At 36.4% G+C, this 18,206-nt stretch overlaps 3 protein-coding genes across 3 annotated transcripts; 1 reads left to right on the top strand and 2 right to left on the bottom strand.

The window, feature by feature from the left end:
- Positions 1,478-2,378, top strand: LOC18782721 (calcium-binding protein PBP1). Its single transcript, XM_007216670.2, has one exon. It carries the CDS (start codon positions 1,882-1,884, stop codon positions 2,251-2,253), a length of 372 nt encoding a protein of 123 aa, XP_007216732.1. The 5' UTR covers positions 1,478-1,881; the 3' UTR covers positions 2,254-2,378.
- Positions 4,200-11,671, bottom strand: LOC18783254 (putative F-box/FBD/LRR-repeat protein At4g03220). The gene is made up of 8 exons (XM_007216012.2): positions 10,313-11,671; positions 10,053-10,109; positions 7,634-8,204; positions 7,205-7,390; positions 6,741-7,040; positions 5,092-6,123; positions 4,636-4,818; positions 4,200-4,502 (listed from the first exon to the last, which is right to left on the bottom strand). The coding sequence occupies exons 1-8, from the start codon at positions 10,402-10,404 to the stop codon at positions 4,200-4,202; spliced, it is 2,724 nt and encodes a 907-aa protein (XP_007216074.2). The 5' UTR covers positions 10,405-11,671.
- LOC18781596 (F-box/LRR-repeat protein At3g58930) lies at positions 12,887-14,891 on the bottom strand. The gene is made up of 3 exons (XM_020560079.1): positions 14,682-14,891; positions 13,290-13,472; positions 12,887-13,183 (listed from the first exon to the last, which is right to left on the bottom strand). The coding sequence occupies exons 1-3, from the start codon at positions 14,889-14,891 to the stop codon at positions 12,887-12,889; spliced, it is 690 nt and encodes a 229-aa protein (XP_020415668.1).

The following is an 18,206-nucleotide window of genomic DNA, read 5'->3' as shown; positions in this document are numbered from 1 at the left end:
AAAAAAATTATATATATATATATATCATGTCTTCTTCTTTCTCGTGAACTCTTATTTTTTCTTACCGAACATACCAACATTTAAATTTATCAAATGAACGCAACATACTCAACGAACGAAACCTCAATTGTTACTAGATTGTTAATGGGTAAATAACTCAATGACATAGCATTCAAGTCAAACGTTTCTTTAAACATCACACTGTCGCTAATTGCATACAGGGGGTCAAAAATTGCATAAACTGTATGCAATTGCACAAAAACTATATGCAATTGCACATAAGAAATAATATAGCCAAAACCAAAACCAGTTATGAGGTTTCTTAGTTAAAGAACTCATCTTTCTCTTTTGATGCCAACCTCAGTTCTCCACTAACAAGCCCGAAAACTCCAATTGGATTCATCATGACCAGAGTTCTTGAGTAATAAAACAAATCTCAAATTGAAAAAAAAAAAAAAAAGAGTAGGAATTCAAGAATCCAAGACTTTAAAGAAAATCAACAACCTGATTGTTCAAAATTTCATACCTTATTTTGAAGCACAAATCCATAACCTCATACATGGAAGAAAACAAATCCTCCATCAAACGAAAATTACATGGGTTTGATGGAGAAAGGATCACAGTGGGTCTGATGCTGTGATGAAATTAAGAGAAAATATTAAAATATTAAAATATTAAAAATTATTAAAAGAGGGAAAAAAAAATCACCAAGATTCAGTCCAAGGCGTTGAATTTTTTCTCCCATCAAAGGCTCTGCAACACAGACATCCTCACTCCAGATTCAATACTAAGTCGTTGAATTTCTACCCAAAAAAAGGCCTTTCACACCACCCCCGTCGAACTCGACTGAATCACCCCACTCTGTCTCCTCTCCGATGGTTCTTGCATCGCAGTGTCGGCAGAGAGGAGATGCATCAGATTCCAACTTGGGGACAAAGATGAGGATTGGATTTGAGAGAGAGAGAAAGAGAGATATATTGCAAAGATGAAGAAGCTCCCAGTGCACGCGATGTCCGATGACTGTTGCATCTCAGCGTCGGCAGAAGTGAGACGCCCAGATTCTGATTTGGGGACATAGATGAGGATTGGATTTCCAAGAGAGAGAGATCGATCGCAGAGATAAGCAGGTCCAATGCACGCCAGGGCTTCCGCACGTTGAAGCTTTTCACTTGTTTTCTCAGTCACGTGTATGTCACGTGATATTTAATAACAAAGGGCTCAACAAGTCTTCAGGTCATTCAATCTCAGCCCTTTATTTTTAAGATGCAATACTGACCCTTGGATAACTGGCTGTACCGATACAGCTGAGGCACCACAGAATTTTCCAAAAAACCCAACTAGAAAAGAGGCTTTGAGCTTTTGAGACCACATTTTCTTCTTCATTTCATGTGAACACTTGGTTGACTGATATAACCGATTTCCACCGACCCAACTGTAAAATAGCCAAAGTCAAAAAGGAAAACCGTTTCTGAAGTATAAGATAATCTGAAATGACAATAGTACCCCCATCGACGCCAGCGTTGAAAGTCAAATAGGAGGCAAATTCCAAACACATCAGTGCCCCTAATAGGACCAATTTTAATTATTTACATGTAATGACAAAAGTACCCTTCACAAATTTCTGAGAAACACAGGAGGCAAATAAAATAGCTGCTGGCCCTTGCAGGCGTAAAGAATCAAAGCCGACCAGCAATTAACACACTGTTCCATTGCTGTCATCCACACGGGGAGACCATAACCTTCCTCTTTCCAATATCCCCCTTCCAATTTCCACCCTCCTTCCCCCTTCCTTCACACGGTATAAATTCATTCACTCTCATTGTTTCCCTCACAAACCCAAAAACCCAATACATCAAAAGAAACAGGAGCTAATAACAATCAATGGCAGGAGTTGGCAAGAGGGCTGTTGATGATTTTGAGGATCTGCTGCCAGAGATGGCTGACAAGCTTGGCGGGGAGGGCCTGATCAGAGAGCTGTGCAATGGGTTCCAGCTGCTGATGGACAAGGACAAAGGGGTCATTACATTGGAGAGCTTGAGGAGCAACTCTGCTCTTCTTGGTCTGCAGAATTTGAGAGAAGATGAGCTTGTGAGCATGATGAGGAAAGGTGACATGGATGGCGATGGAGCTCTCAACCAGATGGAGTTTTGCGTTCTGATGTTCAGACTCAGCCCTGAGTTGATGGAGGAATCTTGGATTTGGCTTGAACAAGCGATGCAGGGGGAGCAAGATAATAAGAGACGTCAATCTTGATCGTTTGATTTGTATTTTACTTCCATCTTTTATTCATTTTGGAACTGAAATACAGAGAAATAACAAACACCTTCTTTTGGTTGTAATATTACTTGTTGGTACATATTCATTCGTTTCTCCGATAACTTTTCTTTCGTAGTCTTTTCTACAGGACTAGACCCGTTGACGGAATTTTTCTTTATAAAAAATTACATAAAATATATCTATTTGCGCGAGGAGCATGCAGAGCACTGCAGGCTGCCGCTGCATTGGATTTGCTGACTAAAATACTTAAACATTTGTCTGTTATATATGATAATGATGTGGACCAGTTAAAAAATAAAAATTTCACGACGGTGCCGTGTTTCTATGGCCTGTGATGGTTCAAAAATTAAAATTTGTTCAAGGCATTTTGTTATTTTTTTTCCAATAAGTTTTTTCTTTTTTGGTACGATTCTAAATAAAAATTGAGTAAGAAAGTCTTGTTTTCTGGTAAAGAAAAATGACTTGAGACGTCTCCCAACCCATAAACTATTAGTATGAGGTGATAGGTAGTAAGATCAAGAAACTTCCATTAAATAATTATATATATTTTTGGCCAGTTGTCCCAAAGAAATAATAAATATATTTGGTCAGAACTTGCATATATAATATAATAAATATATATATATATATATATATATACTATATAGTCTTGAAAAAAAAAAAACAGATTTATTATTATATCTAATATATGGGCCTAAATTATAAAAATATCTCGTATGAAATGAACTTTAGAAATACACCCAAAATTCATTTACAACATAACTAAGAGGTTTTTAACTTCTTATAAATTACAAAACTGCCATCAATTTCTTAAAACAAGCTCAATTCCAAAATCTTATAAAAATACCAAAAACACTCAATAGGACATCAAAGTAATTTAATAATCAATATTAAATTCAATAAGGTCAGCTGTCATTTTTTGAGTTTTTTTTGAGTTTGTTTATAGAAATTCAATAGTGTAGAGTTTATTTATAATATTAGTGCTAAGAATGGGTATATCACTAAATATCTCCCAAAAAAAAGTCATAATAATAATAAATATATGTAACAACTTATTGATTTCATATCCATTTACATATATACGTATCTTCCCGGAGGCAACGAGTCCTTTAGAAAATATATATAAATATATCCTATACTATATAGTCATTCAATGAATCCAACAAACACTTCATCTAGACTTCAACCCTGGTTGTCACGTTGGATCCATTGTTACTTGATTGCATGCACCAAGAGGCAAATTCACTGACACTGAGGAAATTAGAAGGAACGTCGCCATATCCACAACCTTCTGCAATTTAAAAACATTTTGTGCGTTTGCAAAGTAGTACTTAATGATATTGCCATTGTTCTTTTTTATTTTTTCCCAAAATTAGGAATAGAAAGGGGAAAAATTCATGCATATACACACAAGGTACCATGAAGATTTGAACCCAGGACCACTTAGGAGCACACCAAAGACCTACGCCAATCCAAAAACTAACACACAAAGAGAAAGTGGTTAGGTGTCAAATATAATATATATTTTTCTATACTTTTCTAGCCTCCATTTATGTAGCTAGGATGTGTAACATTACGAATCACCATATTTTAAATATTACATATAAGGTTAGGATCAGGAGACACACATTTTTGACACACATTATTACACACATTGTAGACCATTAGATTAAAGCACATTCAATGGTTGTGATAGTTAATGTTTTGTATTCTCTCTCCTCTTCCTTTCTAAACTGAATTCACTTTATACTAGCTTCTTCTTGAATTTTGATTTTTCAACATACAAATCTGCTTATGCTTACCAAATTGTTTGGGCTCTACATAAATTCATATGATGAGCGTATACTCCATCCAATTAGCAAGGAAAATGCGCACATAAAGAAAAAGAAGAGGAAGTCAAAGAGAACGTTTGCAGTACAAGTTTAGTGAAATGCAATTTTGGCATTAGAAGAAGCCCAAGAGAATCCCATCATCTGTGACCTAATCTTTTGTCGCTGGAGAGAATATCTAGCTTTGCAGTGTCCTGTGCACAGAATCATTTCCTGCAAGGCCTTTCCATGCTTCAGCAAGAACTTTGCTAGACTCACTTCATTCTCGCACTCTAAAAACCCCTGGATCTTTACTACCGTAAGGTTTTGTAAAAACGACCTCAAGGCTTGCGTTTGCGATTCCCAGAATTTTTCTTCCTCAGAATTGGACATTTCCCACAAATCCTTATTCCATTGCTATTATATTTATGCATCAAAATGAGAAACCAAATTAGTTAGCTGTTGAAATTGATGCTAATCAGTCGGTTTACGTGTAGATTAAGAATACAATGAATGTATTAACCAAATTAATCTCAGTTATAATACGTACTCTCCTTTCAATCTTGTAATCGTTAATAATATTGAGGGTCAGAGTGTGAAGCATGGGAGAGCTCCTGAATATGCACGCCAATCCAGGGACATTGTTCTTGTTGAAACCCGTATGCAACTCCAAAGACTTGAGATTGTTGAATGGATGCAGATAAACCGCAAAGTAATTACTGTTTGACAGAATCTGCAACAACAAAAAGCTGTACATATAAGTCGTGCTCATCACTGAAATGTTACATATGCATAAGAGTGACCATATAAAATTAATGACAATACTCTCTTGTCAAACTATGAATCTAAATCACGCATTCAAATAAAAATTTAACATGATCAATGGTTCAGATTCATAGTCTAATAGCATAACACAGTAGATTAAATTTCTTTTGCTAGACCGTGTATCTCACTACTTTACTTAAATTAACATGATCAATGGTTCATATTACTTAAATTGAAGTACCTCAATACATTGCGTATCAAGTGTCAAGCAATGGGCATGATAGAGTCCCATAAAAAGGTTGGACACACTCTGAAGCTTGGCCACACTAATATCTTCCTGGAGCAAAAAGAAACCAATGGAGGCCTCTTGCAGAGAGCTCAAATTGTCCAGAGAAGAGCTATCAGTAATAGCATTGTTTTCCCAAAGAATAATTCTAAGTCTTGGACCACCAATCTTCACCCAACTCTTATCAGCATAAGCATCAAAACACCTCACAATTCTCAACCTCTCCAACTTCCCACCCAAAACATCCAACCCTTGTAACTGAAAGCAGTTCTCCAGGGTCAAATCCTCAAGCGCCCTGCACCCAATCCGAAGGTACTTCAACCCGAAACAAGCGTCCAAGCTCAGTTTCTTGAGCATAGGGAAAGCAGACTCTCCGAACATGTCGCAGAGAGAAGGCTGGTTGTATAAGACAATGCGTGAAAGCGACAACGAGTGGAGGGATTTGAATCCGCTCGTCATCACAGATGAAGGGGGCAATCTGAAGCCTGGGTAGCGCGATTTCAACTTGAAAATGCGGAGAGAGTCGCTGGCGATGACGCATCTAGGGAAGTTGAAATAATCCTCTGTGGCAACCTCCACGTCCAGTTCCTGCACATTGCGCCGGATGGCCAGGCGGATCAGGCCATTGAGACGGGAGAAGCTCAACCGGGAACCGAACCGAAGGATCCGAATATCGGAGTGCTTATCGCGGAGAGTCAGGACTTGCGTGATGAAGTCTGTTTCTTTGGAATTCTGAGAGAGCGATTTTGATGAAGAAGAAGAATGTGGCTTTGTGGGGGTTCGAGTGAGGGTGGTGAAGTCGAGGTCCGGGAACGAGGACCAGATAGAACGCCATCGTTTTGACAAGACGCTGGTTTGGGCGACGGTTTTGATGGGTAGGAGGAAGAGGATGTGGTGGAGAACGTAATCTGGGAGGTCACTGATGCGGTCAACGCTTCTGCTTCTGTTGCTCTTCTCGCTTTCGTCATCGTCGTCAACTTGATCCTTCTGGTTGTATAAAATGAGGAGCTTTCTTTTCTTGGCAGCGGATCTTGTTTCCATTGTGATGATTTTGTTGGTGTTTGATCTGGTTTTTACTGGTCTTTGGGTTGAGAGATTGAGTTACGTACTTTAGGGTTTGAATGGTTCAAAGGTTTGAAGTGAGGTGAGAACGGGAACAGCGTTTGAGTTTGTTTCCAAGTACGATTGCAGTATTTTTAATTAATTTTGATAAATTTGTAATCCAAGCTAATGATAATTCTACCTTATGGTTGGTTAGTTAGTTAATCATAAAAAATTATTGAAAAATAATTATTGATAAGGCCCAATTTTCAATTTTGGTTGAAATTAATATGGGATATATACTTGGCCTCCTTCTTGGTTATGGCTTAAAAACGCCTCCCTATATATAAGATACCAAGTAAGCTCATCGTCGCATTGTCATGTGATGCTTTGAGCTCGAATTCGTCCGAAAAGAAACCAACACAGTTGCATTAATAAAAATAAAGCTTGTCCAATTTTTCACATTTGATCACAAATTCATGGCACCTAAAGTGCAAGCTAATAATAAATATGCATTCCCCTCAACGCAGAACATCAAAACTTAACCACTAGAATAACCATACGATTTCAACATCCTCCGATGCCCGCGGCAGTTCCTCTATTATCTTGAATTTAGCCTGCCATCCAGTTTGATTTTGTTGATAGGCTTTCCAGTTCTGCGGACAAATGTTCATTTCTTGCAAGCCTATTCCATGTTTGAGTAAAAACCTAGCAACACTTATCACAGTCTCATCTATGCCTGTAACAACGGAAAAGTCCACCTTCTTAATGTGACAAAGGAAGGAGTTCAAAGTTTGAGCTTGAGATTCCCAGAATTGCTCTTCACTCCAGAGGGCATTGTCCAACAAGATGTCGTTCCATTTCTGAAATATAATTTTATAATATGTTGTAAGCCGGATATATTTTAAGAGTAAATGTGCGTAGTGTCAAGCCAGTGATTACAAGAGTGGTATTTGTTGTTATCTTATGAAGAGCTAAGAAGTGTAAAAAATTAAAAAAACGTTGAATTATGCCGAAAGTGGCTTACATCATCCTGTGGTCTATGAATAGGACTAATCACAATTTTTAGCCCTTCGACTATGGGAGAGCTCTTGAATAAGCATGCTATACCCAGGAAATCCGATTTTCTCAAACCAGCAGTAATAATTTCCAAAGTCTTGAGGTTCACAAATGAAAATGGTAGACCACCTTCGAAATATATTTTCGATAAACTCTGCATACATAATTTATAAGCGACATAAATCCACAAAACAGATTTATATACGGGTACATATATACAGATACACGAGGCAGATACTAATTTTTTTTACAACAAATATTTGGAATTACGATTGCTGGCAGAAAATATGCTATAAGCACATTTTGTTACTCATCCATTGTTAAAGCATCCAAGAGAGCTATCAAAATGATCATGTCTCCAAACAAGTAGATAAGAAAATAGAATATGTAAACTGACCTCAAGAATCTGAAAGGATATAGTAAGTTTTTCAGCTTGGGATAATGCGGAAAGAACGACTACAGTATGAGTCTTCACTTTGGCATCATTCACTGGAAGCCAGAAGTGTACCAAACCTTTCTCAGCAACCTCATCAGGCCCCCATTGAAAAGTTTGTGTATTGGGAACGAAAATGTTAACGCAGCTATTGCTGATGACACTTGTTAAATGAAGTTTGACAGCAGCCAACCTCTCTAGTCCCATTCCAGATATGTCCAGGCAAATTTTTTCCATTCCGCAAACTTGTAGATCCTTGAGGTCTTCACAGAAAATTCCGAGCTGATTCATGCTTCTACAAGACTCTATAGTCAGTTTCTCAAGCAAAGGAAATGAAAAATCTGAGAATAAATCCCCATACACATCTGATAAATTCACGTTAGTTAGGGACAAAGTTCGAAGTGAGCGGAGACCGCCCGCATCTCTCACATGAGAAGATGAAAACCCAAGTTCTAGTCCTAAACTTGTTGGAGGTGGCGGACCTGGACCACAAAACACGTTATTTGAACAGAACTTGAGAACTAGGTTTTCAACCCTGTGTTTCACCAGCCAAGGAATCCACTCATGCAAACCAACAGAATTCCAATAACTTTATATCAGAGTTTTCATGGCGACCAGACAATACTGAGGATATAAACCTCATTGCGCTCATTTGGTGATAAAACATTTGGCCAAAGTTTTTCTTTTGAAATACCTGGGATGTGAAAGGACAGACCTCGGAGAAGTCGAGAATAGGAAAGGAATCCCACAGCGATCTCCACCTTTTCAATGTAAAACTTACTTGTGCGATGGCTTTCATGGGTAAGAAGGAGAATATATGGTTCGATATTTCTTTTGGAAGATCACTGAATCTGTCCCTGCCTCGCCCATTGCGTTCGTTTTCTTCCTCTATCAGCCTTCTCTTCTTTGCAGCTTTGGTTTCCATGGTGTGAGCCGCAGATAGAAGAAGACGGCAACTCTTTTTGATTCAATTGGGATTTTTAAAGGTGTTAGGGTTGTATTTAATTAGGATTCTAAAGAAGTTTGCAGGAACAAGGAGTCTACAAAAGTTCAGGTATTGAAGCAAATATAAAGTTCAGTATTTTGACCTCAAAAAAATACATTTTAATTGAAGTTATTTGTTATCTATCTTTAGATATAAAGTAGCAGAAAAGCCCGCGCGATGCTGCGGGTTTTGAAATTGCGTAGACAAAGTAAGATTGTTTATATATACAATGAGATTTAACTTACAGCATTATGTTTAACTAAGGGAGTATAAGTTGCAAAAAAGTAAGTAATAACATATTTTACAGGCTACTTGTTACGTTAAAATAGTAGACTTGTTTGTATATACATTGAGATGTTAATAGTGGGAAGTAGCCATCAAAATAGCAAAATTTGGATAGTTTTGAGCAGCATGCTGTTTAATTGGGCGAGTTTTGTTTTGCAATTTCTTCATGATTTTTCTTCTCTTTGATGGAGGTCTTGACCCTGTTATAAAAAAGTGGAAAAATAGTAAATGTTAATATTGATGAATGGGGAAAATTGAGTTAGGACAATAATCATAAACATTTAATTATGTATAAACAGGAATAATATAATTTAACAATTTAATAAGAAAGTTATAAATAGTTTTCCAATCTAGGAAATACAAAGTTACAAAATTAAGAGAACTAATGAGCAAGCTGTAGATGGTTTTCCAATTGAAGTAACACAAAGTAAACATATTTTAAATTCTGTGTTTATCTAAAGGAAAAGTTGAAGATAGGTAAACTAATCATGGTTGGATATATTGAAGAAAAATTGAAAAAAAGGATGTAAATATAATGTTTAGGCTTTTAATTCTCTTATGTATTAGGAACATATGACTCTTTTGCTCTTATTTAGAGTAAAAATTATTTAAGGGCTTGACATTTCTGTTGAAAAACGGGCAGAACCTCCCCTGAAAAATGGACATTTTCCAAAAAAATTCACCTGTAAATATGATTAAAATATAATATAACAATTCTAGATATCTATTATTTTATCAGACAACCAATTTCGGTTCATAATGATTAAACAGTATATATATATATATTAATATAAAGTCTTGTTAAATCCATATGTACAATTGAGACATTGAACTCAAAATTTATAATCAACCAAATTCACCAGATTAATGATTTAGATAAAATATTCAATGAGAACATCAAAGGGAAAATATTTAAAAGAGGAGAAAATTTTTAGCAATAAGCATATCCAACTTGTATCAATCAACAAAATAAAGATTATTTGTAAATAACTTGTATGCAAGCATAATCGATGAAAAGCAAATATAAAATCTTACAAAATAATTAAAATCAATTGACTAACATGACTAATAATGCTCAATTTAAAAAGACAATGAATTAGAGGAGTTTTATACCTCGAAAATGACAGCAGAATGCAAATGTCTAGTCCCTTGCCTTTTGGTGTATTCAAGCTGTGAAATAAACAAATAATTGAATTATATTTGGATCGAATCACATTTTTAGAGAAATATAGGTTATCACAGGATGAGAAAAAGATGACAAAATTTACATCACTATATGAAATCCTGCTTATATTTTTAACACCAACATAAATTTAGTTTTGTGTAAACAACTTCACAATTACAAATATCTATTATTATATTAAAGAATTAACTAAATTCTATAACGATCAAACAATATGCATATATTAATATCAAGCCTAGTTAAACAGATATACACAGTGAGCACATTTGACTCAAAACTCATAATCAATCAAGCCCCACCAAGTCAAGGAATCAAGTGAAATGTTTCCTGAGAACCCCAAAGAAAACCAATAGAGGTTAAGATAAAATAATTGCCAATTTCTATTTTGACAAAAAAAAAAAGTCTCTTGACAAAAAACTAAAAGAAAGAAAGTCTCTTGACAAAAAATCTCCCAGCCAACAAATTCTTCATATGGAAGGTATAGTGCTACCACCCTTCTCTTTCTTTTTCTCTTTCTCACTCACACAAACACATATATTCTATTGTTCCAAACAACCAATGCTCTAATAATAAGAATGAAACAGGGAGCACGGAAGGCTGTATGAGTGAGAGTATAAGTAAAGAAAGAGCTGAAGCTGCGAAAAATGATGCAGAACTACCACTCTTCAATTTAAAAAGAGTTAAACTGCTTGATAAATACTAATGTACAGTTTATCTAATATATGCTAACTTGGACAGGCCAAAGACATAACAGATTTAGGTTCCTTAAAGGAGGCAGCACAAATATTCATTCCAGGTACATTGTAGCATGATTTCTGTTTTCTCAGCCTCTCTAATTCTAAAAACCAAAAACTTCAATATATAACTTTAATTTTCTGTAAGTGTTGATCTAGATTTACATTCCCTTTGTCCTGACAACTCAATCGAACATCTCAATCAAAAGTCACCCTAAACAATCAAAATCACAAAACCACTCTCTCACTCAGGATTGAATCGTTGCACAGACTGTGATCTACATAAGCCTGCGGCAATCCTAATATCTAGGATATTATGTTCAATTGTAATTTTAAAGGACAAACCATACACATTCAAGCAAGAACTCTACAGCTACAGCATGCCTGCTCAATCAGGCCATACAATTTTCAGAACTTATGTACCAAGCATATCGAACTGAGAAAGTAAACCATATGTTTCCCCAGACACCATATGCTGGAGAGTCAATCTAAGAAGGGAAGATGGCACTTTATCAGCATGGTTGCTGGTTAATCATGCCTAATTTCTATTTTGTCAAAACCTGATTAATCTTCACTTCTTTTTTCCTTGTGTTTTATCATTAATTTTTTTCTCCATATTTAGAATACAACAACCAACAGCAGATAAAAAAAGAAAATTTTTTCAATAAAAAAAAAGCATGCTTAGTCTTTGCTTTCCAGTGTTTTATCAGCAACCAAAACAGAAATTGAGAATGATTTCCATTTCTAAGATTTCTCCAAGAGAGCAAAGTCATTGAATAGACAATTGATTAAAAAAATTAATAATAAGAATGATGGAAATACCTGAGCTAATCTGTGAGATTCAATCCCCTTCCTGATAGAACCCAATATGTTGTGAAATATAAATACCTCAGCTCCTCCTATATAGCATTAGGGATTACCCAAGAACCTGAAATCAAATTAACCAAATAAATGAACCCAAATTCGTAAAAAATAAATAAAAAATACCCTAAAGATATGTTGTGAAATATAAATACCTCAGCTCCTCTTATATAGCATTAGGGATTACCCAAGAACCTGAAATCAAAGTAACCAAATAAATGAACCCAAATTCGTAAAAAATAAATAAATAAAGCATTAGGGATTACCCAAGAACCTGAAATCAAAGTAACCAAATAAATGAACCCAAATTCGTGAAAAATAAATAAAAAATACCCTAAAGATAGAACATGACTCACACCCACGCTCTACAAAGGACGAAAAATCTCCCAGCCAACAATCAAATTCATGAAATGAAGACCAAAAGATCTGTTAAAAAATTGACGGGATGCATACCTGAAGACAAAGGATGCAAAAATTCGCAAGCAAGAAAGATGGAAGTCTGAGTCGAAGGCTGTAGAAAGGATGAGAAATATCCCGACCACAAATCTGTGAGACAAAGACTAAAAGTGCGGCTGGATTTGCAGCGCACCTCCCAAACAAAAATCGACGGCCCCCCACGCATGTCTAACAATGAATGCAGATCTTCCATGGCTGCCCCCCAACCAGCTGGTTCGAAACGGACTGAAAATGGGCACTTCTCTGAGCGGACGAAACCTTCGCAACGAAGGGGAAGGGGCAAAAACGGGAACAGAAGAAGCTGTTTAGTTGAGGGCAGTTTCGTCAATTTACTGTTATGAAGGAAAAACAAAAAGAAAACAACAGCAAAATGAGGGCATTTCCGTCATTATACTGTGCTTAGCTACAGTGTTTAGTTGCATTGGGTTTTAGTATATATAGAATTTAATTTTGAACCTAATGATAATATTCTACCTCTATTAGTTTTTTTTTTTGTTGGTCGGAATGAAAAATAGGTAGGATACTTGGACTCTTTCTCCCTTATGGCTTAAAAGCCTATAAGTAAGGTGTAGTTTCTTCTTCGCATTGTATGTGAGATGCATTGAGCTAATTAGTCATGCCAAATGGAGTTGAAATATTGTCCAGAACGAAACCAACAGTTGCGTTAATGAAATAAGCTTGTCTGATTTGTACATTTTGTCATAAAGGGGAGCCTAGTTGATTAAGCATGAGAGTTTGACACCCGATGCCCGCGGGAGTCCCTCTATTATACTGATTTTATATTCCCAAGCAGGTATGGTATAGGCTTTGTTCACACGAATAACCATTTCTTGCAATTCTTTTCCATGTTGAAGCAAAAACCTTGCAACGTCAACCACATGCATTGGATCTGCAACTCGAAGATTCACCAGCTTTAGGTGACAAAGGAAGGGGCTCAAAGTTTGAGCTTGAGATTCCCAGAATTGCTCTTCACTGCAGCCAGCTCTGTCCAACAAGATGTTGTTCCATCTCTGAATTTAATTTTGTAATATGTTGTAAGTCAGATAACATGCTATGTTATGGAGAGGTAAGAAGTGTGAAAAACATAAAAGTAGAATTATGACAAAATTAACTTACATCATTTGCTAATGTATGAATAGAAGATATCGCCATATTGAGTGTTTGAACAACGGGAGAGCTCTTGAATAAGCATGCTATACCCGGAACATCAGATTTGTTCAAACTAGTAACAACTTCCAAAGTCTTGAGGTTCATAAATGAATGTGGTAGACCACCTTCAAAATGTACTTTTGATAAAATCTGCATGGATAATTTATAAGCGATATAAATCCAGAGAACATATTTATGGAAATTTCCAGTACCATATACATGTAGGTTATATTACATATCACCCCATAGCTATACAGATCCATTGTTACCACAGATAGATCTTAAAACAAAGGCTATGTCCCACTTTCAATTTTGGGGTATTATGTATATTCAGTAAATAAATAGATGCAACACCAGTAACAACAAGATACGACTACTTTGCAACTTCATCTATTGTTAAAGCATCCAAGAGAGCTCGTAAATTCAAAATGATTATGCCTCCAAAGAAGTATATGAGAAAATAGAACTGACCTCAAGAATGTGAAAGGACACACTAAGGTTTTGAACTTGGGATAAGGCGGAAAGAAAATTGACTGCAGCATGAGTCTTCACTTTGTGAAATTGGACTAGTAACCGTTGATGTATGATGCCTTTTCTGAGGTTTGGAAAGTTCTGGATCAAACTTTTCTCAGCAATGTCATTATGCTCCCAGTGAAAAGTTAGTAGATTGGGAGCGAAAATATTAACCAAATTTTCACTGTTTTCACTGTTTTCACTGAGACTAAAACAAATTTTGACAATCAAACTCTCTAGTTTCACACCAGATATGTCAAGGTCTACTAAAATTTTGCAAACTTGTAGATCCTTGAGGTTTGCACAGCAAATTTTGAGAGGATTCGTTCTTCTACAAAAATTTATAGTCAGTTCCTCAAGCAAAGGAAATGAAGAATCTGAAAAGAAATCACCATCCACATTTGACAAATTCACCTTAGTTAGGGACAAAGTTCTAAGTGAGCGGAGACCGCCCGTATCCCTAACATAATAAGAAGAAGAAAACCTAGATTGTTCTTCTGAAGTTGTTTGGGGTTTTGGGGGTGGGTGACATGGAAAATTACTACTTTCCAATGTGAGACTTTTCAGTGAATCAAACTCAAACAAACACTGAGGTATAGTAAAATCACACATCCGCCTCGACCAGACTTTGAGAACTAGTTTTTCAACCCTATATTTCACCAGCCAAGGCATCCAATCATGCAACCAAGCATAAATCACATAACCAGCCAAAGCAAAAAACCTTATATTAGAGTTTTCATGGCGGCGAGACAATACTGAGGATATAAATCTCACTACTTTAAGTTGTTGATCATAAATTTGGCCAACGCTTTTGTTTTGAAAGAACGGGAAGGTGAGAGGACAGACCTCGGAGAAGTCAAGAATAGGAAGGGAAGCCCATAGAGATCTCCACCTTTTCGATGTAGCACTTACTTGTGCGATGGATTTCATGGGTAAGAAGGAGAGTATGTGGTGCGATATTTCATCTGGAAGATCACTGAATCTGTCCCTGCGTCGCCCATTGCGTTTGTTTTCTTCCTCTATCAGCCTTCGCTTCTTTGCAGCTCTGGTTTCCATGGTTTGGGACCCGAGAAACGTTAGACGGCAACTCTTTTTTATTTAGGGGAGTATTCAATTAGGGTTGTGGGTTTTAAAGAAGTCTGCAGGATGAAGGAGTTCATGAAAGTTTGAGAAGTGTAGAGTGAATTTTATAGACAATAAAAAAAAAGAGTGCTGCTAAACGAACCCTAAAATTAATTAAGTACACCCTAATATTTTAATTAAAATGTAAAATTAACTAAATACACTCTATTTAATTACCAAAAACACCCCTGTTACACTCTAATATACTATCACACAACACCTTTTTAAACAAATACTAACCTTTAGATTAATCTAATGAATTCTAATAAGTCCACATCACCAAAATTTAATTAACCTAAAACTCACTCACCATTTGCACCTTCTCAGCCAATACTTATGAAATAAAAAATAAATAAAATAAAATGTTCCAGCAATAACTACCTCCTTCCCGACCCAGCCTCCTCACTGCCAGCCTTGGCTGCCGCACTCACTATCTCCACTATCAGCCATGGGCCCTGCCCCTCACTCTCTTTTCTTCTCTCACACAGACCTTCCTCATTAGATCCTACAGTTGATAAACAATTACAGTACTTGTGGGGAATTAGTAGTTTAGAATTTGATAAAATTATTCCCTATTACAGAATTGGTAAGCTTTATTTCATAGAAATCGGAATTGGATTATCACTAGAGGGTGGTTTTGGAGTTAGGAGAGATTCCTAATGATGGAGGACTTCAATTCGTAGACCTTGTTGAGAGTCCATCATCCAAAATTCAGAGAGAGAGTGAGATAGAACCACATGGCTGGTTGGCAGTGGGTAAGGAGGTTAGGTCGGGAGAGTGTTTATGTTTGATGAGACATTATTTATTTATTTATATTTCAAAAGTATTGGATACAATGCAAATTGTGAGTTTATATCCATTTTGATTATTTTATCTTAGGATAAATTAGTAATTCAATAAATAGCTTGTTTAGTATCACTCTAAATTAGGGCATGTTTACGAAAGGAGAACGAGAATGGGAGAAAAAGGAGTGATTCTAGTTCAGGTCAGTCCGTTGTTTACTAACACTCTAGGAATTAAAGACAGCATGGACCCCACATAAAATTAATAATGTGATTGATTTTGGAGGAATGAGATTACTGATGAGGGATGTGGTATTGGAGAAGTGTGAACAGGAATAAACTTTTCATACCAAAACTACTCTCATATCCCTCCCCCCTCTCACATCACCATCGGCAGGCCCTCCCTCCCTCTCTCTCTCTCTCTCTCTCTCTCTCTCTCATATGGCCATATTCTTCTTCTACTGCAATTCTTTTTTTCTATTTTTTTTCTTTTTTGTTGTTGAATGTTGCATGCAACAAAAAATTATATTGAATTTTTACCTTCTATCTATAATTTTATGTATTTAGACATATTGAAAATAAATAATTAAACCTATAAAATTTGATTATTTTTTTTATAAATATGAAATTAAATTCATTAGAAAAATTATGTTGCTAGTTGAACAAAATAAATTTGTTTTGTGTAAGGACATTTTGGTAATCAAATTGGTTTTGATTTCAATTATTGACATTTGTAAACAGTTTTAATGGTATTTCTTTTTATTTTCATTCTATTTCTTTACTGTTAGTAAACAACTTAATTGGAATGCATGACTCCGATTCCTAATTACTCTGATTCTTGTTTATCCCAATTTATGATTAGTAAACATACCCTTAGCAAATATAAAGCGAATGCCAAATTTATGAATTGATAATATGTGTGAAATGACAACACCATGTGTGACCGAGGAAATAAAACTTAATTAGTCAACATGTAACGACCCAGTCCTAAATAAATTTTTAGTTATTAATTTAATTAGATAAAAGAATATTTTACCCATAGAATATTTTATTGGGTTTAAAGTTGATTTTTTGACCGAAAAATAATTTGGAAATTTTAACTATACCGTTGCGTAGAGCACGGCCGAATGAGTCCGTAGACATGTAGTGGGCTCGAATCGGAGTTGTAATGAAAAAGATACGATCAAAATACCCTCAGTGGCACAATCGTAATTATTGCGAAAAGGGTTTGATAAAATCTGATTTTCTCTCTCTCCTCTCTCGTGACGGCAGCGCCAGCCTGCCATATTTTGGCCAGCCGTTCCCTCATCAGGCCACCAAAGCTAACGAGGCCAGTACCAAAATGACCGGGCCACCGTCCTCCTTCAACCCTAGCCAAGTCCCGTCGCCTGCCGCCGTGCTTTCGTAAGAAAATCGAAGAGAAACAGTCGATTTTTTGCTCGAATTTCTCCGAATTCGTTCTCCGTCGTCCGGCCACCAATTCCGGCAAGTGATGTATGCTTTCTCACCTATTTTTCATGATCTAGCTGATGGTTTGGTAGGATTTCATCAATTTAGAGCTTAGGTAGCTTGATTTTTGAATTGGATTTCGGCCAGATTTGGGATCGCGATTCTGGCCATTTCCGGTCACTTTTTGGGATAGGCTCAATGAATAAAAGTGGTTCCAAATAGGGTTTTACACCTAGGGTAGGAGTCTTGAGACGTTATTTTGAGATTTTACTGCGAAGCGTAATCTCTTTAGATGCGCTACCAGCACGTGTGGCAGAGTGTGGGCACTGTAGAAAAAGGGCATTGTGTCCCGACGTAACCTCCTGGTCCTCACGAGTGTGTAGGTGTGCTCGGATTTCAATTCCGATGTCGTTTGACTATCGAACGGATTTCGCATATTGTGCGTTATCCGGGTTCGATAGGTTGGAGCCGTTGGATCGTTTCGAAATTTATATATGTTGATCTAGGCACTCCTAGAATCGTGTAGGAATTTGAAGTTGGTGTTTTACAATAACCGTCCGATCGTGCGATCCGACTATTCGATCAGGACCAAACTTGCAGGACGTGTATCCTAAATCTTGTGGAACCCATAGGAACTTTCGGATAGTAAAACGGAGGTTGTGGGCCCCATGGGCCGGTTTGACCAAGCTTGGGTAGTATGACCCTGGGTTGACCGTGAATCTTCTGAGGTAGTTTCACCTCTCTAGAAGGATTAAAATAACCTTATTGACCAGCCTTGACTGTTATTTGAGTTATGTTGATTATGTGGGATTAGGAGATTAATTTATCGTTTTAAATTGGAGGATTATCGGATGTTATATTGTTGTTTGAAGCTTGTGCAATTTTGGAAAACGATATATGTATATAAAGACATGTTGGGAATAATGATTGAGAAATTTGAATAAAGTTATATGATTACATGATGTAAAAGTACATACTTCACAGATGTGGCGTTGGAATTTCCGGCGTATGGGAAGAG

This window comes from Prunus persica, chromosome G3 (genome assembly GCF_000346465.2).
Source record: "Prunus persica cultivar Lovell chromosome G3, Prunus_persica_NCBIv2, whole genome shotgun sequence".
In the NCBI taxonomy this organism is placed as follows: domain Eukaryota; kingdom Viridiplantae; phylum Streptophyta; class Magnoliopsida; order Rosales; family Rosaceae; genus Prunus; species Prunus persica.
Note: the sequence above shows the minus strand (reverse complement) of the source record. Positions and strands in the feature narration are given on the sequence as shown.

Bases quoted from the DNA above. Each gene is read 5' to 3' on its own strand.
- LOC18782721 (XM_007216670.2), top strand. From the start codon at position 1,882: ATGGCAGGAGTTGGCAAGAGGGCTGTTGATGATTTTGAGGATCTGCTG.
- LOC18783254 (XM_007216012.2), bottom strand. From the start codon at position 10,404: ATGAGTTTTGAGTCAAATGTGCTCACTGTGTATATCTGTTTAACTAGG. The intron at 7,391-7,633 runs GTCAGTTTACAT...TTATGTATGCAG, and splicing joins TATCCTTTCAGATTCTTGAG to AGTTTATCGAAAATATATTT. The intron at 4,819-5,091 runs GTACTTCAATTT...TTGTTGTTGCAG, and splicing joins TTGATACGCAATGTATTGAG to ATTCTGTCAAACAGTAATTA.
- LOC18781596 (XM_020560079.1), bottom strand. From the start codon at position 14,891: ATGGAAACCAGAGCTGCAAAGAAGCGAAGGCTGATAGAGGAAGAAAAC. The intron at 13,473-14,681 runs GTCTGTCCTCTC...TTATCCATGCAG, and splicing joins CTATTCTTGACTTCTCCGAG to ATTTTATCAAAAGTACATTT. The intron at 13,184-13,289 runs GTAAGTTAATTT...AATTAAATTCAG, and splicing joins TTCATACATTAGCAAATGAT to AGATGGAACAACATCTTGTT.